The sequence below is a fragment of the Melopsittacus undulatus genome, chromosome 6 (assembly GCF_012275295.1).
Source record: "Melopsittacus undulatus isolate bMelUnd1 chromosome 6, bMelUnd1.mat.Z, whole genome shotgun sequence".
Classification (NCBI taxonomy): Eukaryota; Metazoa; Chordata; class Aves; order Psittaciformes; family Psittaculidae; genus Melopsittacus; species Melopsittacus undulatus.
The window spans coordinates 9,107,673-9,134,450 of record NC_047532.1 but is presented as its reverse complement, the minus strand read 5'-3'; the positions used below and the strand labels follow the sequence as shown (position 1 = coordinate 9,134,450).

Here is a 26,778-nt window from a genome sequence, read left to right as displayed (position 1 = left end):
TCTCATCTTGATGCATGGAGTGAACTGGGGGCTTCATGCTGCAACCTGCTACTCTGCCCCAAGGCAAAATTCATTCTCAAGACCATTGGTAACATGTCTTCATATTTTCGCAAATTGGAAGGGGGATGTGGCTCAAGAGGATGCAATTTCAGCTTTGCTGGAACAAATGTCACATTAGAAATGGCAGACGCTGCAATCTTTGCTAGAAGAATGATGAGCGATGCAGCGTTGTAAGAGGTATTTCATTTCGTGCCTCACTATGGCAAAGAGCTGATGTTTAAATCACCTGCAGTTCATGACTTTGCAGATCAAGCATCTGGCACTGGGGTAGATTGAGTTGATTACAAACTCCAACCTGCTAAACTTTTCATTAATGACTTCCTAAGTCTCCCTTCTTTTTTAATAAAGTCACTGAAGTGAAGTTAACCAAATGATCTCCCTTGCTTTCATGTGATTTTCTTGCACTGATGTAAATGAGGGCTAAAGACATATTAGGCTCTTTTTTTCTTCTTTATTAACTATCTTGATTAATTTCCTAGGTACAAAAGGGTGTAACTATGTAATAATTAACCAGACTTGACTTGGTGGTCTCATTAAGGCACTGAGCAGAGCTGTGGGAGACTGAAACACAATGTTCCTGGTTGGTTGTGGCTAAACCCCACCAAGTATTACTGCTCCCTGTATCCCCCATGGGCCAGGGATGGAGAAGCTGCTGCTTCTTTTCAGCCTCCATTATTTACTGATCATGTTACTTTTCCGTGGTTTATTCATGGAAATGAAAGCATCTTTACCCATTAAAACGTATTTATTTTCTGAATCACATAAATGTGTTCAGAAATTGTCAGCCCAGAGAGCAGAGAACAGGATATTCAAAATGACAGCTCTGTGTCTTGCATTGAGAAAAACCTCACACACAGACCAAAAAAAGGGAGGGGGCAAATAAAAGAGAGATGGATTTACAGAGCTTTTAAAGTGGGGTTTCACTGGAAATAATTTTGCAGTCAGGAGTTTGAACCTATTTGGGAGCTTACGATCAGACACGAGTTTTTATCCCTTTAATTCTGACACAAAGCACACCGCCCTTGCTTCTCCAGCTCTGCTGCTTCCAGCAGGAGAATGTCTTCTGACAGTGTTACTCCACAGAATAGAGCCTATAGGGCAGAGCAGTTTTAAAAGGCTAAGATTGCTTTTAAATGCTCTTTTTCTCCTGTTATCTCATGTGCTGATCTAGGTCTGCTGCTGATCATTTATTCACGATGTAAAAGGAAACCCAGCCCTTTGACAGAATGATTTTACTTTGCAAAAAAACCTGCTTTTCCCTTCATTTATTTCTCCCCAACAGCAGAAGTTGTTTCTACTCTTAAAATACAAAGCCACGAACTATATTAAAGGGAAACATAAAACTGCTTCCATAAAATGTTACTATATAACCCCTATGAACCCTGTTCAGTGGGAAAGGGTATATAAGCTTATAACACCAATTAGCTCTTTGATGTCTCCTTTACTTTCAGACGGGTCAATCTCTGTCTCAAAGGATGCATGAATCTTGCATCCTTACCTCCTGAGTCCCAGCTCATGGAAGGTGAAGCAGAGGCTTTGTGAGCACTGTAAGTACAAAATGACCTGATTAGAAGCGCTGACATGCACAGGTCTCATTCACTTCCCTATCCCATAGGATAGATGATGACTAGTAAGTCTCTATGCAGATCTCTCTAAATCACTGTGCAAAACCCAACGCTGAGTCAAGGTGGGATCCCACCCATATGGATTGAGCGATTGGCATGTCTTGCACCCGATCCACCAAGCATCCATTGCACAGCTCATACTTACACATATCTACAGTAATATCATAGTATCATGAAATGGTTTGTGTTGGAAGGGACCTTAAAGCTCATCCAGCTCCAATCCCTGCACAGGCAGGGACCCCTTCCACTGGAGCAGCTTGCTCCAAGCCCCTGTGTCCAACCTGGCCTTGAGCACTGCCAGGGATGGGGCAGCCACAGCTTCTCTGGGCACCCTGTGCCAGCGCCTCAGCACCCTCACAGGGAAGAGCTTCTGCCGAAGAGCTCATCTCAGCCTCCCCTGTTCTGGCAGGTTCAAGCCATTCCCCTTGGCCTGTCCCTACAGGCCATTCTCCAAAGCCTCTCTCCAGGTTCCTTGTAGCTCCTTTAGGCACTGGAGCTGCTCTAAAGCTCTGCAGAGCTGGTGGTCCTTCTCTGACATTCAGAGGTTGCAGGACTGGGCCTTACAGGCACAGAGCTCAGCAGCTTTCCCCTCTTGCTAAGTGCTATGAGAACCACACAGGGAAAAATACAGTGAAAATTATTTTTTCCCTTTTAATTTTATCTTGAAAATCTCTCCCTTGTTCTGACTGTGCTTCACGGAGCTCCCCCCTTCTCTTCCTACACAAAATATACCTGATTTAACATTGGAGTAACTGAACATATATATATATAAATATATATATAATTTGAAATAATCGTTTATATCATCACAGCTTCTTCATTGCAGCTTCCATTGCAGATGGGATGCAAACACATCTGTAATCTCTGAACAACCCCCCACATAAACAGCACCTTTATTGGGCTTCCTGCAGCAGCTACTTCTGAGGAAGGCTGTAAAAATGACCAAGAGTGGGATTTTACTAACAAACATGATAATGTTCTTGATGCAACAAACTCCCTCAGCTTGGCAGAGCCACAGTCTCACATTCTGTTGAACCATCGGGTCCTAAAGGTCCAGTGGTAGAGGATAATTAGCTTAAGAAGCATTTCCTATATGTTATTTGTAAGGTCTTTTGGTGTGCCATATGGATTAATAGAGATTGCCATTTCAATGGTTCTGGTCTATAATCATGGCTTTATTACTCATAAAAATGCAAAAGAAAATGTTAATGATGATTACACCAAAGACTAATAAGTGAAAGCCTTGGGTTATACTTTGCATTTCTGAAGATATAAATGCAATCACTTAATAATTATGCATATTTTTAACTATTGGGTTATTATTTCTCTATGTGCCTGCAGTTAGCCCAATTAATTTTAAACCCTTGTTTATATGTTTTGGACTTGCAATTAATCTCCAATAATTTTTCTTAGCCCCTTGCACAAGGGCATTAACTATTCCAGAGACCATTAGAATGAAGAATTCTTCACCTTGGGACAGCACAATAAATACCAGCTCCATGTGCTTAAACCAGACAAGGTTGTCCTGCATTACTTACAACATTAAACTGTCTCAAATCAATTTAGTTCTAAAAATGGACTGTTCTTATTAACACTGGAATCTCTGTGGTTTTGAGTGAGAAAACTAGTCTGGAATTTAAAAACTCTCTGGGTCTTAATGCAAAAACAGCTTATTTTATCCTCACTTTATTTTGGTTCTAATGAATTTATATTGAGTTTCTAGAGCTAATACAATTTCTATTTCTACGTTTGGAAAATCGCTTTCTGGTTCTAGCTTTGCTTTTTTTAGGTTGATGAATTAATTCTTGGTTTTGTAATAGTCTTTGTAATGCCAGAGAAGAGGTGCTCAAATAAAATGCTGCATCTCTTAAAAGGCAATCAAATCAACAGAAAACTTCATACCTAAAGCTTAATGGGTGCAGGACACATCCTAATGGGGTGCGAAGCACACTGGTGAATCCATCCTTGCAGCTGAGCTGCTCTGGGAAGCAGATGAGCATCCCAGGAGCATGGTACTGCACCAATATTGCTCTGTCCATACTTTTCTCAGTTGGGCAACCATGATGCTGGGGATCTCAGCCTCAGCTCCAAGATACCATTTAGATTAAGGGTAGTGTTGGGGTTAGGGTTCAGAGAGCACAAATGCCATGCAGTTTAGGGTTAGGGTTCAGAGAGCCACAAAGCCTACAGCTCCAGAGACACTCAGGTTCCAAAAGGGTACCAAGGGAAGCACAGCACTGCACTAGTACTGCTCCTTCCACACCTTTCTCATCTAATCATATGGTTCTAGCTGGGGACCTCAGCCTCAGCTCCAAGATGCCATTCATCAGCTTAGGGTTAGGGTTCAGAGAGCCACAAAACCCGCAGCTCCAGGGACACTGGGGCTGCAAAACACACACCAAGGATTAAGCATTTTTGTTCTTTCTCCCAAGCTGCCCTCAAGGAACATCCTTGAAGAAACCCACAAAACAACTCATCCTCCTTCAGAGCTCTTATCAGAAAGCCAGAGGGGCTGTTCGGGTGCCAGCATAGCTCATGGCCCTGCCACCTGCCAGCAGTGCATGACAGATTGTGCCCCTGCGCCTGTCTCACTGCATCCGTCAGTCATCTTTGATTCAACACTTGTGTTACATGATCAGCAAAGCATGGCTCATGGCCTTCTTCCATCCCCTGGGACAGACAGGTCCTGATCACAGTGACCCTCCTGCCATGTGCTGCGGCAGTGGCACTGCCTCCTTCTGAACACACCGTGATATCCTGAGGGATGTGAAGGTGTTTCTGCAGGTATTTGGTATCAATGTTAAATGCAAATGTTAAAATGGAAACCTTCCATGAGCTCAGCACCTGATGATGCATCTAGCATCTGCATCTAGCATCTAGCATATGCACATGGTGGCTAGGCCAAACACCAGCTAAAACAACCAAGTTTGGTGCCATGCAGAAGACCTAAACCAACACAACAGATACCAGCAGAATACCGCTGCAAGGAATTGTACCACAACCATCGTACTGGTGTTTTCCACTTGTATTTCTACATCTTATTCCATTGTCAGCAGAGCAGGAGTGAGGATTTAAACCTGGCTTTGGCAAGTCGGAGACCCTTCTGTCAGCTATCTACTTGGTCCAGAGAGAATGGCACAAACAACGTCTTGTTTGTGTGGCTACATACAAACTACAAATACAGTCTATGCCTACATAGATCCAAGAAAAGAGAAATGAAAGAAAGGAGGGAAAGGAGAGAAGGGAGGGAAGGAAGGGAAAGGAGAGAAAGAAGGGAAGGGAGGGAAGGGAGGGAAAGGAGGGAAGGGAGGGAAGGGAGAGAAGGGAGAGAAGGGAGAGAAGGGAGAGAAGGGAGAGAAGGGAGAGAAGGGAGAGAAGGGAGAGAAGGGAGAGAAGGGAGGAAACAGATGAAAGGGAGGAAAGGGAAGGAAGAAGGAAGGCAGGAAAGGAAGGGAGGAAGGGAGGCAGGATGCCTTAAAATATGCTTAAAAGCTGACGTTTCCCATCTATAAACTGATTTTTTCTAGTGCATCCCCAATAAGGATTTTCAGTTGGTTTAAGCACATACCATGTACAGTTAAGTGCACCTGCTTCGTTTTAGGAGTGTGCTGAGTTTGCACAGAACAAGTGTAGGGACCATCATCTGTCACATCGACATCCTGTATCTGCAGGCTGTATTCTCTTCTGTTTGCTGTGGCGATTGAAACCCGAGGATCCACTGACCACTTGTCACTTCCAGCAAAAATAATACTCGACCGGTTCAGCCAGGCACCTTTGGAAGCTCCATCCTCCAAGTAACACCTGCGGAAAAAAGGGAGACCATGAGCATGGAAAAGTGAGAGCTTCAAAACACCGTTAACTTGCTACTGATTTTTGGACTGAATACAGCTACAGTAGGTTAGAGTTGAACCTCAAAAACACGAACCACTTGTTAATTCACAAATCATCATAAAACCAGGAGCTCACTTAACAAACACACAATGAACACAGATATCTTGTTCTGCTATGTTCTTCCTTTCTGGTTTTCCTGCTGTGAGTGGTCAGTGGAGCAGTAGGTAGTGAGTCTCAGTGATTTCTGACCTAGATCAATGACTCCATCAGAGCAGCGCCTTCTCCTCCACCTTCACACCCTACTGATCAGGAGCAGGCATGTGTCCTGTGCAAAATTACTCCCTTGTCTAAGAAACAGCAAGCTTCAGCTTGCTTAGTTAAGGAACCGAGAGTTTTTTTCATCAAAAACTCTGGGGAGACCTGAGAGCAGCTCCAGTGCCTAAAGGGGCTGCAGGAAACCTGGAGAGGGGCTTGGGACAAGGGCCTGTAGGGACAGGCCAAGGGGAATGGCTTGAACCTGCCAGAACAGGGGAGACTGAGCTGAGCTCTTAGGCAGAAGCTCTTCCCTGTGAGGGTGCTGAGGCGCTGGCACAGGGTGCCCAGAGAAGCTGTGGCTGCCCCATCCCTGGCAGTGTTCAAGGCCAGGTTGGACACAGGGGCTTGGAGCAAGCTGCTCCAGTGGAAGGGGTCCCTGCCCGTGGCAGGGGTTGGAACTGGATGAGCTTTAAGCTCCCTTCCAACACAAACCATTCCAGGATTTTATGATTCTATGATCTTAGAATCCAAAAGGATATATTTTTCTTTCCAAGGCATTATTAGATTTGTCATTGCTGATCATGTTCAAGACATCTTGTTTAAAGCAAACATACATTCAATTAGCATGGATTTCCCTGCTGACAGCAACAATGGAATACAAATCAGAGTTCTCTTAAGTATTTCTTAAAAGCTCCTTTGTATGGCAGTGACTCAGACAAACGTGATTTGTTTATTATGTCATACTTAAGCTTTTTCCCAATTATTATTAGAACAATAACAAATAGCTGTGCTCTTTGGGGTATAATAGTCACCTTAACTGCAGCTCAATGAGCAACAGCACCCCTACGATCTGCAGCAGATGTACTCCAGCCGGGATCTTTTCCTTCTGAATTTCAGTTTAACAACATTCCCCCATAAACAAAGACTTTGTTTTTGCTAAAATGAGCAAAAACTGCAGCTGGAGAATGAAAACATGTCTATCTGAGGAGTTTGACAGCATTTCTACACAATATCTCAGGGGGTTGAACATGGCACCGGAGATTGCTGGGGAATTGTGAGCTGAATGCACCTGTGTAGCCACTGGGAACAGGCTGAAACTAATCAGCTGAGAAATACAAGGAACAAGGTATATTGCAAAATCTCATTTGTAGTCCGTTTCACCATCTGCAGAATCAAAACCCAGCCCAAGTATTAAAGGTCAATGTTAATTGAAAATCCTTTCTGTGGATATGCTACCCAAAAAAAGCCACCCAGGCAGAACAGAAGTAGAAGCTTCTCCTAAGGTAATTAGGCACTGCAATATGCTGCTGTTGTCAATAATTTGTGTTGCCTATTAGGAAACATTTGTAATTTCTTCCCTGAAACAGCTTTCCTTCTGAAGTTGCTCACTTGCACACTGGGACAAAGAGGGATGCATGTGAAGCATGTGATGAAACGGCTCTGACAAGTCCTAAGAGCAGCTCAGCATCAAGCACAGCTACTAAAACCTTGTGGGAAAAGAGGCAAGAGGCTGGTGCATAGTGATGGAGGTGCTTCCTAGCACTGTTCAGCCAATGAGAAGGGAAGGAGATGACTGTTGGGATGGGTTCCCTATGAATCTGGTGGGAGAATACAGTAGCCAGTGGGAACAGGGTGATGTCAGAGGATGCAGAGCTGCACCAGAGCCCTCAGACTGGTAGAGGCAAAGGAGCAGCCACTCATCTACACTCAGGATGGTAGGATAGAAACAGCCCCAGGAGATAGTCTCATTTTTAATGCAACCAATGGTTTTGGAGTAGCCATCAAACTTCTCTGTTGTCTGGAAAGAGGGAGTCACACTGGTGACAGGAGACAGAAAGGACAATAAAGAGGGACACTAATGACCACTCCTCAATCCCACGGGCATTTCAAATGATCAGTTGTTCATCAGAGACCATCAATGTTCAACTGATGCTTGGACAATGCAGTCTATACGCTGTCAGTGCAAGCAAGCACAAGACTGGCCTGGGAATGCTCAGCCAGAATGATGATGTCTGTGAGCATCCAGAGAATGCATGAAACAGCAGCAAGTGAGGAAAGGAAATATAATGATGTGAAACCCAGTAAACACCAGCAGAGCACAGCCCTCTGTGAAGTATGAGAATACAATGAGGATAAAATCACTGGAGACACTTCAAGTACCACTTTGCCACAAGAAAATGTTTGTCACAAAAACAGGAGGATTGGACAAAGGAGATAATAGAATCACAGAATCCCAGGTTGGAAGGGACCTCAAAGATCATCTGGTCCAACCTGTGCAGCTGAATCCTAACGGTGTCCAATGCTGGGGAATCACCAGTTCCCTGGGGAGGTTATTCCAATGGCTGATTGTTCTCAATGCTTAGACCTGAGCAGGAGAAAATGGTTACAGCTTGGGTTAGAGAGCACGGGAAAACAGGGATGGGAGAAGTGCATCCAGGAGAGTTCCTCTCAGTGGCTGAGAAGTTAAGGGATAAAAGGACAGAGAGAACATGCAGAAAGAACTTTATTTCCATGAGCTGATGAGTAAGACTGAACCTGTCTGCAGTGAGGTTAAGGACATTTTACTATGGCCCAAAACCTGAGCACTGTACTCCAGTTTTCCATTAAGAAAGTGACATCCAGCATATGGGAACAGGCAGAGCAGCAAGGAAACCACGGGCAGAGAAAACCCTGGATGGACTCAGGTCTAAGAGCATGAAACTGCAATTCCAGGAGCATGTGTGGGGTGTTTAACCAACCTGAAAGTGGTGCTATGTGACAGGGAGAGAATAAATGTATTATCTACATTTAAGGAAATGTGGAGAGTGAATCAGGTAGATTTCAGGCTAACCACTATGCCAACCACAATAGAATTCAGGGCTTTAAAACAACTTTCAGAGCGGAAGGAATATAATACAAAGTGCAACAGACTAATGGGACATTTTATTTGATAAAGAGGTTTTTTACATGAAGGCAATCCAACAGAAGAGGCAAATGCAATAGATCTCATCTCTTTGATAAAACATTAAAATAGCACAATTATGAAAACTGTTAGGTGGGAGAAAATGGGGATTTCGTAGCTGAAACATATGGCAGTATTGTTTAAGGGGGAAAATGACATTCCCTTTAGGAATAAGAAACTAGAAGCATCAGGCTGACATTCTTCAGAAATGAAACATGAAAATAACCATTCATTTAATTAATGATCTCAACGTGAAATCTGAAAGGGTTCTGAAGGAAGCTGTATAGAATACAGGATAAAAAATCACAGTTTATATAGCAGAGAATTGGGATGTCATGGGGAAGCATCTCTTTGAGGATGGAGAGCGCAGCAGATGTCTGTGAATCCCTGCAGGAGGAGTTTTGTAGGATCTGGTCCCATTTGGAGAAGGAAGGAGCCACTTACAAAGTCTTACAAACATTTCCCAATTGATTCTAATGAACAGAAGACTGGGGAGAAGCCAAGATTCACTGTCATTTTTCCACAATGGATTTCTTTTCTACTGGTATTTCTAGAGCAGCTGGATGCAGTCAGTTAGAAATGAGGTTGTGTGAAGGAAGCCTGTCATTTCAATGGCCATTTACCATCTTGTATTACTGTGTCCTGGGCTGCACCCCCAGAGCGTGAGCTCAGGGAGGGGATGCTGCTGATCCAGCTCTGGGGCAGCAGCACCAGAGGGATGTGGAGCTGTTGGAGCGAGGCCAGAGGAGGCCATGGAGCTGCTGCGAGGGCTGGAGCAGCTCTGCTCTGGAGCCAGGCTGAGAGAGCTGGGCTGGGGCAGCCTGGACAAGAGAAGGCTCCTGAAGGGGAGAGCTGAGAGCAGCTCCAGTGCCTAAAGGGGCTGCAGGAAAGCCGGAGAGCATCTTCTCCCCTCTTCTTCCAGCTTTCCCCAGCTTTACATGCTGAGCATGACATATGGTGTCATATATGCAGTCAGGGTCAGCTGTTCCAGCCATATTCCTCCACAACTCCTTGTGCACGCCCAGCCTACTCACTGGTGGGGTGGTGTGAGGAGCAGAAAAGGCCTTGACCCTGCTGAACCACCGCTCACTGGTAACAAAAACATCCCTGTGTTATCAGCACTGTTCATAGCACAAACCCAAAACACAGCCCAACACCAGCTCCTGTGAAGAAAACTGACTCTATCCCAGCAAAAACCAGCACAGTCCCAAAACCTCTCAGTTCATAGAATGGTAGAATCAACTGGGTCAGAAAAGAACCTTTAAGATCATCAAGTGCAACCATTTAACACAGCCCTTTTGATATCAAGTCTTTCCTACTGAGCAAGGGTGAGATACAGCACTGCAGAAAGGAAGACCTCTCACTCCTTCAGTTGATATACTGTATTTGCTCGAAATAATGTTCTAAAACAAATAAGACATTTATTTACTTGTAGGCACATGGTTATCATGGGTAAGATGAAATCCTGCTAAGCCCATCTCTCTTCGCTGCCCCACTAATCAGCAAAAGCTCTGCAGTATTCAACTGCCCTGAAAACATGAAAGCCAAGGGCTGAAAAGGGAGCAATGTTCAGGTGTTGAGAAACATTGTCAAGTTTGGTGAAACAGGCATTTAAAATGGAACTAGGAGGAAACATTCCAGTCTTGTTCAGACCCTGCTGAAGCATTCTGAGTTGTGGAAGCACACTGGTTTCAGTCTAAAAGTTTTATTCCAAAGAAGGTTCTTTGCAAAGAGATTAAATAGCTTAACTCAGACAAGCTCCTTCACTAGCCCAAAGCACTCTTTTCTCCATGTTGAAAGCCCAGGCAAGCACCCTAACCCTGTGGGAGTGAACTGATAGGGGAATGTAGCAGGATTTGTCTGAGATCTTGTGCACAAGATCTGAGTTAAATAGCAGCCAACAAGCTGTGTCTTCCTGGTGCACATGCAAGATGCAGGGGAGAAAGTGCGTATTTACTCCATGGAAGAAGCACTCAAATGATTCATCTCAGAAACGTTCCCTAATCTAACAAATTTAATCCCTCTCTGCAAATAACCTCTCATTTCAGAAAATGTGGTTGAAACTCTTTTGCAGCAACTCGGACTGCACATTCACCTGCATGTGTCCCTGGCAGTGGGAGGCAATGCTTCTGCACTGCAGTTGTTGCAGAGGAACAGAGATAAAGACAAACAGGGACTTGGTTCCATCTCTCCAGCTTTCCTGCAGCCCCTTTAGGCACTGGAGCTGCTCTGAGGTCTCCCCTTCAGGAGCCTTCTCTTGTCCAGGCTGCCCCAGCCCAGCTCTCTCAGCCTGGCTCCAGAGCAGAGCTGCTCCAGCCCTCGCAGCAGCTCCATGGCCTCCTCTGGCCTTGCTCCAACAGATCAAGTTAGAGCAGAGTTTTGATTTCATGTGATCCTATGAGAAGCTGGCTGCCTTCCACTGCCCTGACCTCAGGACGAATCAGCCTCAAGATGGGAGCCAAACCCTTCTCCAGCTTCTCCTAGGTTTAAGTTCCATCAATACATTGAATAACACCAGATCAATGCACAGTTCTGGATGAGAACACATAAATTCCCATTGGGACCACAGTACTGAAAGTGCACAGTGGCTCCTGGCAGAGATCAGGTCTGAGGCTGCCCACAGGAGCTCTGGTCCATCACTGCCCATCACCAGCAGAGAAACCCAAGGCAAAGCATGCTGATGTTCAACAGAGCCCAACAAAACTTTTCCTGCATAGTGATGGGCAATGAGTTATTGAACAGATGACAACCAGAAGAAACTTCAAACATTCATGGCCTTCCCTCTCTTCCCCTTTACTCTTTCCTTAAATTAAGTTAACTTTAAAACTTTTTGCAGAGCACAGAAGCATTTTCTGCAATGTAATGTTTCAAATCTATGCATAGGACCAATTATTTTTAGAGGTGAATAATAATACTGTAGCACAGTGAAAGAAATAACCATCATTAAATAAAAGCAACTTTTGCTCTTTCTACCTTTACATTGCTTGGAAAGGTATTGATTTAACTATAGCTGAACTCAAGATAATTCTTCTATTTTTAAACTTGGGAGATTGGAAAAGAAGAACAATTTATTTTTAACTGATGATTGTAATCAGAAATTCTCTACTCAACATGCATAAAAAATAGATTTTAATGTTAAGTGTCGTGTATGGCTGAAGGTGTTTTATTATTTTTCCAATCATTATTAATGGGGATGATCATCTGCAATTTGTGAGTATGGGAAAATATCCTCTCATCCAGCTTCCTGAAAGTTTTTAATCCTCTTTTGGATTCCACCCACTTCCCTGCCTCTCCAGTCTATTATTTCCCCATAATTAAAACACAGACCTATTAATCTTTGTAAAAAACAGTGCTTGGTTGCTTAATTAAAGCTGCACACAGGCTCTTTTTAGAAGAGTCATTGCAGTGCAGTAGGGTTGGAGCACCCACCATGCTGCCCTTGAAGCAAACTCCATGGGATTCACACAGAGCTTTCCCACAGCCTATGTAGCACTGGGATGTTCTGACATTGCCTGTCTCCAACAGCATCCCAATCCCTATCTGGGGTTAAGCTGAATAGTACTGAACAGTCATTAAAGGGACAATAGTTCTCATTCAAGTAGAACCAGCAGATACCACTATCCACACTTCTGGAGCAGCCACTTACTTGGCCCAGATTGTGAAGCTGAATGGATAAATGAGTTTAAAACTGTCCTGTAAATCTGTAGGCAAATTCTACACACAACCCTTTAAATACACCCAGTCAGCCCCATGGGCCTCCATATATTCTCCCACCTCATCCCTGTCTGCTCTGGTCCCTCTCCAGATTGGATGGTGAAGGTGAAGAACTCAGGAAATAGGACAAGCTGGTTGGGAAATGCCCCCAGGGCTACAGGTCTGGCTCACAGCACAGCTCTGACTTAGAAGAGACACCGAGTGACACACTGTGAGACACTTCCTCCATAAAACACATCCCCAGAATGGCAAGACACATACCCCAGGTGAGAACATGATTCATCTCTGTGTAGGCTGGCTTCCCAAACCCAGTAATCCCATTGCAGTTCAGGTGAAAAGTTCTATCTCGTTTAGAGAAAGTCCTGAAATCCTTTCCTTTCACTGAAAGCCTGAAAGAATTTGACTTGTCTGCTTCTGTACGGCTGGTGCCTTGGGATGCTGGAGGAGCTCACTTTAACACCCACAAGGGATGACAGCAGCTCCCTTCCATCACCTGCAGTGGGCGAGCATTCACCAAAGCAGATGTGAAACACTTAGCAGAGTTGGATTTGCTTACTACAGCATCTTTTTTTCCCCACTGAAGTTGGTTTTGGCATTGAGTTATAACCACTTGCCTCAGAACACAGAAAAACACTGCAAAAAACCACAGTGCTGCTTAAGTGTTTCTGCTTTAGAGGGGATTGGCTTTGAACTAAGCAGCAAGGGGGGAGAAATGCGAGGGGCAGGGATGAGCTTAGAAAAACACCCAGAAAACTGGAACATAGGATGGTAAATCCAAGCTCCAGAAGCAGCAAATCACACCAGAAACATGGTAACAACTTTTGCAAACCCCTTTTACTGATGACCTGATAAATGTCTTCTTGGGTTCTCCATGAACTCCTATTAATAACTACCAAGTTTTCTACACTAAGGAAATTCTCCCAACAATAAAAATAACTCAGGTGCAATTACAGGTGATCATTTTATGATCAAACTCACATTTCTCCTGCCTACTGTAGCTCAAAGCTGTATGGAACTCTCATAAAAGCCTGTGCAGCTACTCATTATTATCACAGCTTTTCTCTGTTTTACTTACAGAAGAGTCTCAGGCTACCAGGGAGCTGCTGACCAGGCTGGTACACACCAAGCCGTGGTTATCTCTGTGCCCAAAGCTTCAATCCCCACAGCTGACCCCATCAGCATCCATGCCCACAGAAGCTCAGCTCACATAGGGTGCAAAGTAAAGATGCTGCTGCCCCAGTTTCACAATTTTCCCATGGAACTCACTTGTGCCAGGCCTGGAAGAGTGAACACAAGGAGCAGGAGTTTGCTGGGAAGATTTGGCCGGTGCTCACCTGCAACCTCCTATCTCTGAGGTGTAGCAAGCCTTAAAAACTGCAGAGGAATTGCACCCAGGAAGCAAGGCATACAGGGTACTAGCAATGAGACAGACTTCTTTCTTGTTAGATAGTTTTAGCAAGAAAGATTTAACAGAGTTTAAAAGACTTAATCTTAGGAAGACATTTTATTACCCTCCCTGCAGAGGTAACACTCCTTATTTGTGGAACATGCAAATGTTCAGTTTTCCTGCAGAGGGAGACTGTTCTGCCGTGAATGGGACAGAAATGTGCAGATGGGTTCTGGAAGGGCTGATGAACGGAGTTATGTAAAACAAGGGAGACAAGGAGTAGGTTCAAAGCAGAGTTTAAAATCAGAGCCCCACAGGCCTGTCTGGAGCAGCCAAACCTGGCTGACAATACCAGCTTTGCTTTGCCTGGCACCTCCACTGTATGCCGAAGCCCTTAGATCTGCCTTTAAAAATGCTCTGTGCTTCCAGCCTGACAGCAGCACTCAGCAGGCACACGGTGAGGGTCCTTTATATGAACATGCATGTTCCCAACACCCAGCACTGAGCCACCTGCATACTCCTGCTCACAGCAAAGAGAATCACAGGATCACAGCCTGGTTTGGGTTGGAAGGGCACCTACAGCAAGCAGCAGACTGGGCTGACAGTGAAGGAGCCAAGGATGCTGCAGCATCCCCTCCCCTGCAGGGCTGAACAGATCAGGCATACCTGAGACATCTTACCCACTGCTTGCAGTCAGATTATTCATTAAGCACCACATCAATACTCTAACTCATCATCACCTCCTAAATAAAGATGTTTTTCCAAGCCTGCTCCCTCCCATCTCCCGTGATTCTCAGCAGTCCATCTCCTCGCTTCCTAAAAGAGCAGCTCAGAACTGGAGATCAGCAAACTTAGGGAGAAACCAAGATAATTCTTTCAATATTTGCTGACCCGTGGACTTTTCCAAGAGGAGCAGAGAGCAGCAGTTGCTCTTCCACTGGCAGAGTGCCTGAAATGAGCAGGGATATATGTGCTACCTGAATGCTCATGAGTGTTTCTCATAACTAACCTCTCTGCTCTGCTCCTGTGCCATGTCCACAGTATGCATGTATAGTTTACTAACCAGAGGAACTGGGCAGATTTTCTTATAGCTCACCATGGGGAAGGTGCGAGGTAGCTGCCAGCCTGTGGATGGACCACAAAACAGGGCAGGGAGAGAAAGCAGGACAGACACAGGGAGGGAAAGAAGAATGTATCTTCATCATGCATCATCAGCTCCTGGATTTTATAATCTCATTTGCATTGAGGTGCTTCAAGATGCTGCAGGATATTTGTCTGAGAAAACATGGATTGATCCATAAATCAGAAACACTTTTAGTGGAAAATCACAAATCATGGAATGGTTTGTGTTGGAAGAGAGCTTAAAGCTCCTCCAGCCCCTGCCCCTGCCATGGGCAGGGACCCCTTCCACTGGAGCAGCTTGCTCCAAGCCCCTGTGTCCAACCTGGCCTTGAACACTGCCAGGGATGGGGCAGCCACAGCTTCTCTGGGCACCCTGTGCCAGCGCCTCAGCACCACCCAGTAGAATATTAATAATTAATAGCAAAAGTGTTTATTTGCCTACTTCTACATGATTTTAAATGCAATTTGCTCTACAGGTGATGTTATTTCAGCTTTAATCTGTATGGGTTTCAACTTCAGTACCTGTCATTCCATCCCAGCCAGATGAATCATGATTTTCACAGGGGTTTCCTGGCCTCTTAACACTCATCACAGCCACCAGCCACGACCATAATGTGCATTTCCTTCCTGCCACAAAGTGGCTTTTTTTGATGGCAAGGACAGAGGAACTGTCAGTGCCACAAGTTACAAATTACCCTGTTGTGTTTATTTATACAAAGGTATTTCCACCCCTTTCACGCATCTATTCTCATATTAAAGCAAATGAAACATTATAGTGCAAAGCTAAGAATTATTAGTTATTAATTATTTCATGAAGCACATAATTTTTCTCTTTGAAGGCTCAGAAACCACATCACACAATATTATTGGTTCCGATAGTCCTGGTTTTATTCTCAGTAGCTCCCAGCTTAATCCTATTATTTGAAATATTAAAAAGGGGCTGGCGGCTCCATTTGATATTTATTAATTCCTACAGATTTATGATACAGAGAAGCTGCCTTCCACATATTATAAAGAAGAAATTTTCCATGTAGAAAAACAATTCACTGCATGTTTTCTTCTTTATTATTTCGCACTTCCCTTACAGGAAAGTGTCTCCAAAAGGAGAGGGGTCTTTGAAAATTCAAGAGCCAATGGTTTATTTCATCACCTCTTTCTTCTGGTGGTGAAGCCAACCCAGATGGCAATTTCACCCCCTCTGCTTTTTTGCCACACAACACTGAAACACAAATTAAAGGAATAAAAAGCAACATAAGCTCTGAGATGACAGCAAAGCAAAGGATAATGCCCACAGAATGAGAAAACATCAGGTCCAGAAAGATCCTGTGTCACTTTGCAAATATTCAATATCACAGCATGCTATTGAAGGAGTCGAGCATCCAGAAATACAGAAGTGAATGAAACCAGCCATGATTTAATTAACTGCATTTATTTCAGTATCAGAACAGTCACTTTAGTCTTTGTTTTCCATGCTAAAATGAAACAAAGGTTGCTTCACTGACGCAATAAGCTCTGACAAAAAAATGAGGGCTTACAACAGGAGGCTATTACGGTAACGTGCACTCAGGGTAAAATAACGAGGGTTGGATGGCTCTTAAACTCAATATCCCCATAAATGCAGTAATTTGGTAATGAACGGAGCATCATGCTGATGTGGGGCTGCAGTGTGCTATAGGATAGAGGAGAGGACCATAGGGAGCTGGCAGCGCCTACGCACGGGGGAGAATGCTCAGGGAGAACCTGCATTGGCTTCTAATGCTGGGAAATGCCTGATGCCTGCCTGAAGAATCAATGCAAGACTGAGGTCCTCGCTACCTGCTCTGTATGAAATGCATCACAGTGGGAAAACAATGTCTCTGGGCAAAGCAATGTGTGGGTGCTGCTGCTCTGCATTGCAGCAGCAGGGAGAAGCTCCCCTCTCTGTCTTCCAGGCACAGACATGGGCTGCAGCTGCCTGGCTCCAGGATTTCTACAGAGACCCACAGAATAGTTTGGGATAAAGAAACCTTAAAGCTCATCCAGCTCCAACCCCTGCCATGGGCAGGGACCCCTTCCACTGGAGCAGCTTGCTCCAAGCCCCTGTGTCCAACCTGGCCTTGAACACTGCCAGGGATGGGGCAGCCACAGCTTCTCTGGGCACCCTGTGCCAGCGCCTCAGCACCCTCACAGGGAAGAGCTCCTGCCTAAGAGCTCAGCTCAGTCTCCCCTGTTCTGGCAGGTTAAAGCCATTCTCCCTTGTACCATATTCAGGATTTATGTATCATGTTCTTTCTGAATAGGCCTAATGAAAAAAACATCTTTTTCCAAGCAAAAAACAGTTGGATTTTTGGATTTTTTACAATTACATCTAGACCACAAGTAGGTGGAAGATAACTGCGTGCTGTGTCACGTCCTTTATTGGATCAGTATTGACCTGGTTCTCTTCTCCAAGAAGGTAATGCCAACCCTGCCACGCAATTCTCTCCAGGATGGTTTAAGTAAAATAATAGAGTTAATGACAGAATTTAAGCTACCTAGAGAGGTATAATTCATCATGGAGTGTTTCATGCCATTATCTTAAAAACATACAGTGTAGTAATCACTTCAAGTAGTGATAACACATAATTGTATGCTTCTCAGAAATTATAGGTGAATGGGAGTTGCAGCTAATGAGTGCCAAATAGCAGCTCAGGAACTGCAGTGATTACAGAAGATGTGGTGATGAATGCATTTATTATTGGGGTATTACAAAGCTTTTTATAGCTGAGATGGCAAGCTTATAAATAAATAACCAGCCACAACAGAACCTGCAGTCAAACCAAGACAACTAAGTTATTAGCCTGCAGTTCAACCAGCATCTTTAAAGCATGGTGAAAACAAACCAAAGCAACCCACAGAAAACAAAACAAAGCAAACCAAAGAAAACAACCCAGAGACAAGGAAAGCCCCACGCAAGCATCTGCAGCTGTGGGCACAGATGTTTCGCCACCACTTGCACAAGATGTGCTATTGAAATGTTCCCAACAGGAAACCAAACTTTTGCATTGTTCTGTATGGAAAAGCATCACGCACATGGGAAATAATGAAAAGCAGCAATGCCCCTTCAGGGTGTGAAGAAGCTGCTGCCCAGTATTAAAAGGCACTGCTGGGATCAGCCCTGGCAGCTTTGCCTGCCTTTAGGTGTAAAACCCTGCAGCACCCCACTCAACTGTTGGTCTGAATCTCCTTCCTCTGCAGCATTCACCATCAGAAAGTGCTCCCATTTGACAACAGAAAATAGCACTGTGCTTTTAGGGCTCTCCCTCCTCTTCAGGGCAGGAGGACCAGCAGCAGATACATGAGGGTAGCACTGGGGGAGCTCCATGAGCCCCATTTTGGGGCTTTTCTCCCCCCAGCACAAACCAGCACACACTGAGATGGGGACACACATGGGAAAAGATCAGACCTGCACTTGGCTGGTGAGAATGAGCTTTTTCATTGATTACAGCAGAGGCCAAGAGGGTCCAGCCTCCCATTCCCTGTGGAGAAATATTTCATGAGCACCAGCTCAAATACTTCTGCCAGTGCTGCTGCTGCTGAGTGCCCCGCACGTTCCACTTGCTGTCGTCTTGATTTGCTTTTGTTTGCACACTAAAGACAGGAGTAACCGCAAGCACTTCAGAGATGGAGGAGGCACATGAAACAGCAAGCAGAAAACAAGTGAAAATCAAACAGAAACGACTGAGGGGCTTGAGAGCACAAAGCAAATGTTCATGGGCTGAGATGCAGCACAAGCTGCACCCTGTGCATCCCCCTGTGCATCCTATGTAATCCTTGCACCTCCTTCACCACATAAACCCCCTCTGTCCCCAGGTCGGTCATGTCCAGGAGGTTGCTGAGCCCCACCAATGCCACTAAGGGCTCTGCACATTCCAATGTCCCTGCAGACGCTGGAGGTTGCCCCTTCAACCTCAGCAGACTGGAGCAGCAGGTTAATGTTTGGGAGAATCCAAGTACTCCCTCACCTTGTGAAATGAAGCAAATTTGTTAAAACTTATTAAAAAGAATCCAAAAGAAAATCTCCCAGCATTCTGTATTGTATTTTGGCATTATTACAGATAACACATTCCCCTGCAGCAGCAGTTCCTCTGCAGCCTGGCAGTGTGCTGTGTGTGACCAGCCACCGCTGCCTCTGTCATCACAATGAGAATAAGCCAAAAGGCAGAACAAGACAAGCACCCCATTTCTCTGATGTTTCTGATGTTCCCTTAGATCCAAGTTTAGTTCCTACTCCAATCCCTGAATGATCTATGAGTGAGGTCTTTGCTCTGTGTCAGGCAGAGCAGAGATGACACAGAGGTGTACAGCATTCCGGGTCAGTATATAACACATTTGGGAACATGCAGCTGGCAGACAAAGCAATTTCAACAACTCCTTTTTTGTGACAATATTGGAGAAGCTATCTTCACCTTTTTGCAGAGTGAAAGGAACATTTAAAAGTGTCAAAAGCCTTCAGGAAATAGAATTCCCCACCCAAACTAATAACTAAATAATCCATATGACTTCTACTAGGGCTGGAGAAGCTGTGGCTACCCTATCCTTGGCAGTGTTCAGGACCAGGTTGGACACAGGGGCTTGGAGCAAGCTGCTCCAGTGGAAGGTGTCCCTGCCTGTGGCAGGGGTTGGAGCTGGAAGAGCTTTAAGGTCCTTTCCAATCCAAACCATCCTGTGATTCTGTAATTTCATCCGTGCTTATCTCCTGGAACATTTTGTTTGCTGAAATACCAGTTTGGAATATTAGTAATAAAATGAAATGTTAAGAAAGGCAAAAGTAATTGTGCTGCAGTCCTTCTCTGCAATGAATCTTTCAGGAGATACCAGAACAACCTCTTTATTTAAGAGGAATAAAAAGTCATAAATGAAGCCACACCGGCTGATGTAAATGCACGGACTTGGCACACAGATCTCTCAGGCTGCAGTTGCTTTCTGGATGAACCTCACAGCTGCTTGCTCCATGGTACCACTACTAATACATTACTAATAACATTATGAAACACCTACCCAGGGGGAGATCTCAGCATGGTGCAATCACACCTGAGAAGGGACACAGAGGGGTGGCCCCTTCCTTCCCCTGCCATAGCTCTTCCTCATGCTGCTTACATGAGGCTGGTTCAGTGAGAGGATGAGCTTGAGTTAGGAACTCACAGCTCAGGACATGCTTTTGCTGATGCTGGATCATGTTTATGCTCAAATGGGCTCTAAAATGAACCCAGTCCCCTTTGGAGCTTTCTAGGAACAAGATCTGCACATCTGTACTGAAAGGTCAAGGGGCTGCTCTGGCAGCATGAGGTACTGCTATGTGGGCTTGGAGCAAGCTGCTCCAGTGGAAGGTGTCCCTGCCTGTGGCAGGGGTTGGAGCTGGATGAGCTTTAAGGTCCCTTCAACCCAAACCAGGCTGGGATTCTATGGTTCTATGAAAATGGGAACTGGTCTAGGGGTGTCCTCTAACCTGGGCCGAGTTTAGGACATGAACAGGTTTCTTACAAGTCTGAGAGGATGCATTAGGTGCATTATACACCTTCAAATGTCATGCCTCAACTTGTGATTTTCTGTCCTTGCACTGCTATCAGGGTGAGAGGTTTTTGGTGCCCCTCAGAAGCCTATTCTCATTTCTTGTGCTGTGTTTCCACTTGACTCATGCATTGTGAAAAGAAATTTTACTGGAAGAATTCAGCTTTTAGAGCAGGCAGTCAAGGAAGCCGATTACGGAGCGAACCAGCATCTCCACTCAACTGGTGTTCTTTATCTTCTCACAGCAGACACTTGCACGCTTTCCTCTGTAATCTAGCCTGAAGAACATGGCCCATGACCATTACGAGGAGTTACTGCAGGATAATCACAGCTATTGATTCAAATGTGCTGGTTTTTCCTCACTATCGCCCACCACATTGTAGAGCCAGTCCTAGAGCACATCCACTGAAGGAGGATGGAGCCAGCTTTCTGTCTGCTCCTAATTGCTGCTGTGGATCCTTATTTATAACATAAAAACAATGGAGTGGAAACTACCTTGCATTTGACTGGCTTTGAGGGAAGAGGCACAACCCCAACTGCTCTATGTCTGCATGCTCCTATTATCTGCTCCACCGGAGAGCTGTACCTGGTACATGCAGCAAATAACATTGTTGTGTTGACTGCATTCAAATCCAAATTCAAAACCTTGAAATGATGGTGCCATTTATAGCAAATGGTTTTAGCAGATGTGAATGATGATTACTTCTAAATATGTACTCGTTCCCCTAGACTGTGCTAAAGCAAAACCCTGACAAGGTCTAGATCGGGCAGGATGGCAACAGCACTGACTGGAGCTCCCGCACGTGGCAAAACCAGACTTGCATTGCACTTCTGCTGAAAGGGAGATAACAAAAGTTGGAGTCTGTTCCAGTCATCCAAGGGGCCTAGCTGGCTTCAGCATGGACAGGATTTCACCCCACAACTACAACACCATTGCCTGCAGAGACAGTGAAACCCATCATCTGAACCCTGCACTGCCTGATGCCTCCATGCAGATGTAGGTCCTCAGACTGATGCCTCTCTTGCACCATAGCTCTGAACAGGGTTAAATACTGATGCTGTAAGTCATCTCATAGAGGTACAGAACAGCCTGGCTTGGAAGAAGCCTTGAAGGATCACTCAGTGCAACCTTCTGTGGGAAAGGGAGAGATGAGAACTTTCACTTTTCATTTCAGAGAAGTTAAATGAAATAAATTAATTAATTTCAGAGAAATTAAGTAGCTCATTTCAATAGTTAATAAACCAATAGCTAATATATACCAACCTATAGCTAATGTAGCAATAGCTAATTTCAGAGACATCAAATGTACCTTTATTGGCTGCAGAAAAAAGGCATTGCTCAGCACAATTTTTTTCCTGAAGAAGTGATAGCACACACAGAGGAAGGATGAACAACCTGTCCAAACAAGCATTCGCTGACTACCTACACACAGCTATATTTATAATTACTGAGAAATCCATTTATACCATCTGAATCTCTGCAGAGATAACTTGAGCTTGTACAACTGCTCTAAGCAAAGCCTCATCCAGCCTGATAACCCGTGTGTAACAAAGAACAGTTCTTGAGGACTTTCCTTTAGCACATCACCTAGAAACAGGCATTTTAATAGTAACAACTGGAAGGAATTCCTTTTTTTATTTTCTCTTTATGGTTTCCCTTTGAACAAAACTCCCAAGCCTGCTTATTCATCATCAGAACATGTTGACTGTTCATTTCATTTGTAAAAGAGGTGGAAAAAGAGAACCACACCGTTTGAAAGTTAACAAATTCACATCAGAGCAAAGAGATTCTCACAAATGTATGCGTTATTGATAACCTCTGTATGAGGTATATCAGGATGTTGAGTATATTAACAGGTGAGAAAATCACACTGGAAAACACAGAACACATACTAAAATTCCTATTTAGATAGAAGACCTGCAAACTTTTCAGCCATATCAGTATGTACAAGTATGTGTCTATAAAATGATAACTAATTCAATAACTGTCACTGTAAGTTCTGTATGTACATCACTGTGTAATCATCATAGAATCATAGAATGTCAGACTGGTTTTGGGTGGAAGGCACCTTAAAGCTCATCCAGTACCACTCTCTTGCCAGGGCAGGGACACCTTCCACTAGAGCAGGTTGCTCAATCATGATGTAGAAATATAATCATTTAACAGAAATAATCATCATATGGAAACATGGATGGTTGCTATGCCTTTTCAGAAGGGTGGTTAAATGAAGGCTAAAATCAATTACAGCCAAAGCACAAGCATTAAAGAGCAATATATTGTGAAAGAGGAAGGCAGTCACTGTGGGATAGATAACACAAGCAGCGATTGAGCTGTCCTCAGGATGTGCTGTTGGACTGTCTGTCCATCCATCCCATTCCAGCTCCAGCCTGATTCTGTCCTTTCCTGCCTGCTCCAACTAGGGATTAACGCTGTGCTCCACCCGAAACATGGCCCTGGTTAGCTCAGGATCATGCTGCCTGGAGTTGGGTTTACAGTCTGCAAGGGAACAGCCAGCAGGATGGGGTCAGGGGGCAATGAGAGGCTGCTTGTAATGAGGATTTTGTGTCTGCACAGCCTGGTGTCCTCTAACCCCTACCCTGGTCTGCTCTTGCTGGCCTTGAGCATCTTAGGTGAGAAAAGGGAATACTGCTCTGAAAAGAGCTATGCAGCAATGTTATCTTGCTTAATAATTCATCCCACACATACACACTGATGGAGGGGAGACTGAGATTCAATATGAGGCAGAAGCTCTTCCCTGTGAGGGTGCTGAGGCACTGGCACAGGGTGCCCAGAGAAGCTGTGGCCCCATCCCTGGCAGTGTTCAAGGCCAGGTTGGACACAGGGGCTTGGAGCAAGCTGCTCCAGTGGAAGGGGTCCCTGCCTGTGGCAGGGGTTGGAACTGGATGAGCTTGAAGTTCCCTTCAACACAAGCAGGTCTGGTTCCATGATATGAAACACATCTATTTATGAGTGCTTACTAAAATTACTAGCAAAAATAAGTTTCCTTCTCCTATTTCCTAAGCCAGGCAATAGTGGGTCAGCCAGCCCAGCTCTGCTGTGTCCTGGGCATGAGCAGAAGTGTTTCCTGAATGCTGGGGGTTATAACCCTGCAGAGAGCATGAAACACAGCAGTCCTTTTTTTCCCTGTTATTAAATGTAACTGGAACGAGCAGAGCTGGATTCTTGGAGGGAAGCTGAATTCAGAGCACTGGCAAAGAGAAGGAATCAAACAAACCAACCCCAAATCTGGCCACGTTTGGGGCAGAAATAATTGAAACCAGAGGTGGAACCTCACCATGACATGTGCAGAGTGACTTCATTAAAAATAGCTACATTGAGCAGGATTGCTGATCCACCTTCCCTGCTCCCTCCCAGACAAGTGCTTTACATGCTGCTTCCCAGAGAGCTTACAGAGGATTCAGCCTCTTGCTTGCTTTGAGCCATTTTTAGATTCCTGGGTTTCCTGTTTTTTTTGCTCTTTCATTAGCAGATAGGACACAAATCCTGGGGCACAGACCTGCTCAGGAGGGGTCATCCCCAGGTACACAAGGGCATAGAAGAGGCACCAACGTTAATTACTCCCCCATCACAATTCATCCTCCAGCAGACTTGCATCAGCTGACAGCATTCCTTTGACAAGCACTGAATGGGAACAAAGGCTTTACCCTATTATAGGCAATATATTATAAGCAAACATATTTTTATACAAGAACTAGGGTCAAAGACCTTACTTTAGCAGTGGAATAAAAAAAGCACGGAGAAAAAACAGATCCCTACAGGCAATAACACATCTACCGATGCACTGTCAGTGCCATCAGCGCTGTTGCTGAGAGCACTAGAAATCAATACATGTTCTTAAGCAACTATTCCAAGAGCAGGTGGAATACAGTCAGTCCAGGGGCTGAGCTGGGGTGGTTGAGAAACACTTGCTCTACATTTCTCCAGCACTTAAAAAAACCCAAACATTTGAGCTGCACCATAAATAGCATGAATCAGAATGAGGTTATTAATCTTTGAGAGCCGTGTACAACTGAGATTAATCAGCTTGTCTGTCATAAGCAGTATCTGCAACTCCAGAATGAAAAACCTTTCCAGAAAGCACACACAAAGGCATTAACCTCTTTTCCATGTCTTAAAATCACTTCTCCATCACAAAATTTTAACATACAGCTTCTTTTAATATAGAGCAAGGCAAATATCAGTGATTTAGTCTGATTTATAACACAGGAGAGAATTAGCTGAGGTTTGCTGGTTTAAGGAAGAGCATGGGAACAGAACAGAGATGGAGAGAGGTCTGTGCTGCTACCCCAGTGCCATGGGGTGTCAGGGTAGCTGAGGGAGGTTTAAACTGGATGGAGACTGTGCTGGGTACAACCCCTGGAGAAAATCACCTTTTTCTGGAACAGGTTAAATCTTCCTGTGCTGACTTCCAAGCTCCCACCATTACCTGCCACCACTGTCTCAGCCATAGTTACCTTCAAACTCGTACGGGACAGAAGCTATGGGAGTCATATCCTAAATATTGTACTGGTTCTTGTCTAAAGGGGCAAAGAACATCAAGAAAATTGACCAAACCAGATTGTTACTACCATATAAAAAACATTCATACACGTATAGGGTATTTCCATTAGCTATGTACATTTTCAGGGTGGTCCTGTGCTAGCCAGTCAGTGTTCTTCAGGGACCAAAGTCTTTATTAATTTCACTGGGGGGATATAGAGGTACCTGCAATAAGGTTAGCAAAGGTTTTTTCATTTATTAAAGTAATAAATATTGTATAAAATCTGATTAATCAAAAGAGACTGCTATCCTGCACACTTCAGAGGTTGCTTGACTTCTCTAGGCAGAAATATAAATCAGTCCCAGGTTTGGTTACAGAGAAGAACGGTATCAAAACATATGAATAAGAGGAAAAGACCCAAACCCTAAAGGCAAAGTTGCACAACGGTGTTTCAGGGATCCCACACTATGATCTTGACAGGATAGTCAAGCTCTGGAGTTGGCCGTGTCCCAGGTTTGGGACAGGGATGCAGAAGGAGGTAGATTGGCAAAGTCACCAGGATGCTCGGTCCGGCCGAGGGACCATGCGGGAACAGATTAGCAGATTAAACCTTCCATCACATCCTCCTGCTTTAACCATCCAAGTGACAACCCCTCCACATCACGGCACATGTTGGAGGGAGGGAAGGGGAAGTGTTGATGGGACGCTGACACGTGCTGACGGTAAATTTACACATATTGTGGGAATTAAGTGGATGGGCCTGCTCATGAAGATTTACGTTGGGGATTTAAAGGGATGGCATCACTTGCAGAAGGACTGGAGAACTGGATCTACTTGGTTTCTAACAGAAATATGTTTGGCCTTTGTTGGCTGTGTTGGTAGAAGACAGAATTTATGTACATAATTGCACATAAATTACATATTTGCAGACCATTCTAAAACAGAATGCCCTAGCTTTTAACTGTTGCACATGCTCAGCCCAAATTACCTCCAGTGAAAGCCCTGTATTCATATGCAGGCAAAAGATCGACTTCATTATTTCCAGTATTTTTAATAGCAGTCCTGTTTGTGTGTGCAGAAGTGTGGCTCTGACTGTCCATGGACTGCAGGATAATGGACTGGAGGGCTGGCTCCGTGCACCATCGCAGATGCCTGATTGCGTATTTAGCTGTAATGGACAGCTCAGTGAAATGACCCAATAATTTTGCTGCCCAGACTTATTGCAATATCACATGTTAATTGCTAGTGAGCTGAAAATAGATCTTGAAATAGGCTGTAGGTGGTTAGGCCCCGGGGAAAAAAAGGAATGAAAGATGTAGTCTGCGATGCTGGCCATGCTCAGGAAAAGCAGCAGAAGATAAGCTAGAGATGAGTAGGAGCAGACGGGGAAAAGAAAAGCTGCAGTTACACAGGGAGTTACATTTCAGCATCCATCTGATAAGTTCAGACACTGTCTGAAAGGCTGAGAGGTACCAGCCTGTGTGTGTGCACCAGAAATACCTGCCCAGAAGTCTGGGGAACCCCTGGCATGGTTGAAGAGGTGGCTAAGGCAAAAAAACAATAGAAACCTATTGCTCTGCTGAGAGAGTATCTGGAGGAGCAAAGACTGGAGAAGCTGTGGCTGGGGAATGCTTTATCCCAGGTTATCAGTCCCTGTGCCTGCTTGACAATGGGGACACGAGACTTGCAACAGGCCCTTGAGCATGCTTCAGCACATACATACACCTGGAGTATTTAGTCTATATTTATTTATATTTATAGCTTATAATTACACCATATTTTAAAATAATTGTATGATTTATATGTTTATTT

At 44.5% G+C, this 26,778-nt stretch overlaps 1 protein-coding gene across 2 annotated transcripts in view; it reads right to left on the bottom strand.

The window, feature by feature from the left end:
• The window catches only part of NEGR1 (neuronal growth regulator 1), a 268,351-nt gene that overhangs the window by 140,048 nt on the left and 101,525 nt on the right, over positions 1–26,778 (bottom strand). For both annotated transcript variants that reach the window (XM_031050831.2, XM_005151198.3), the window contains exon 2: positions 5,254–5,486. In XM_031050831.2, the coding sequence (XP_030906691.2) occupies positions 5,254–5,486 (233 nt within the window). The remainder of the gene's footprint in view (positions 1–5,253; positions 5,487–26,778) is intronic.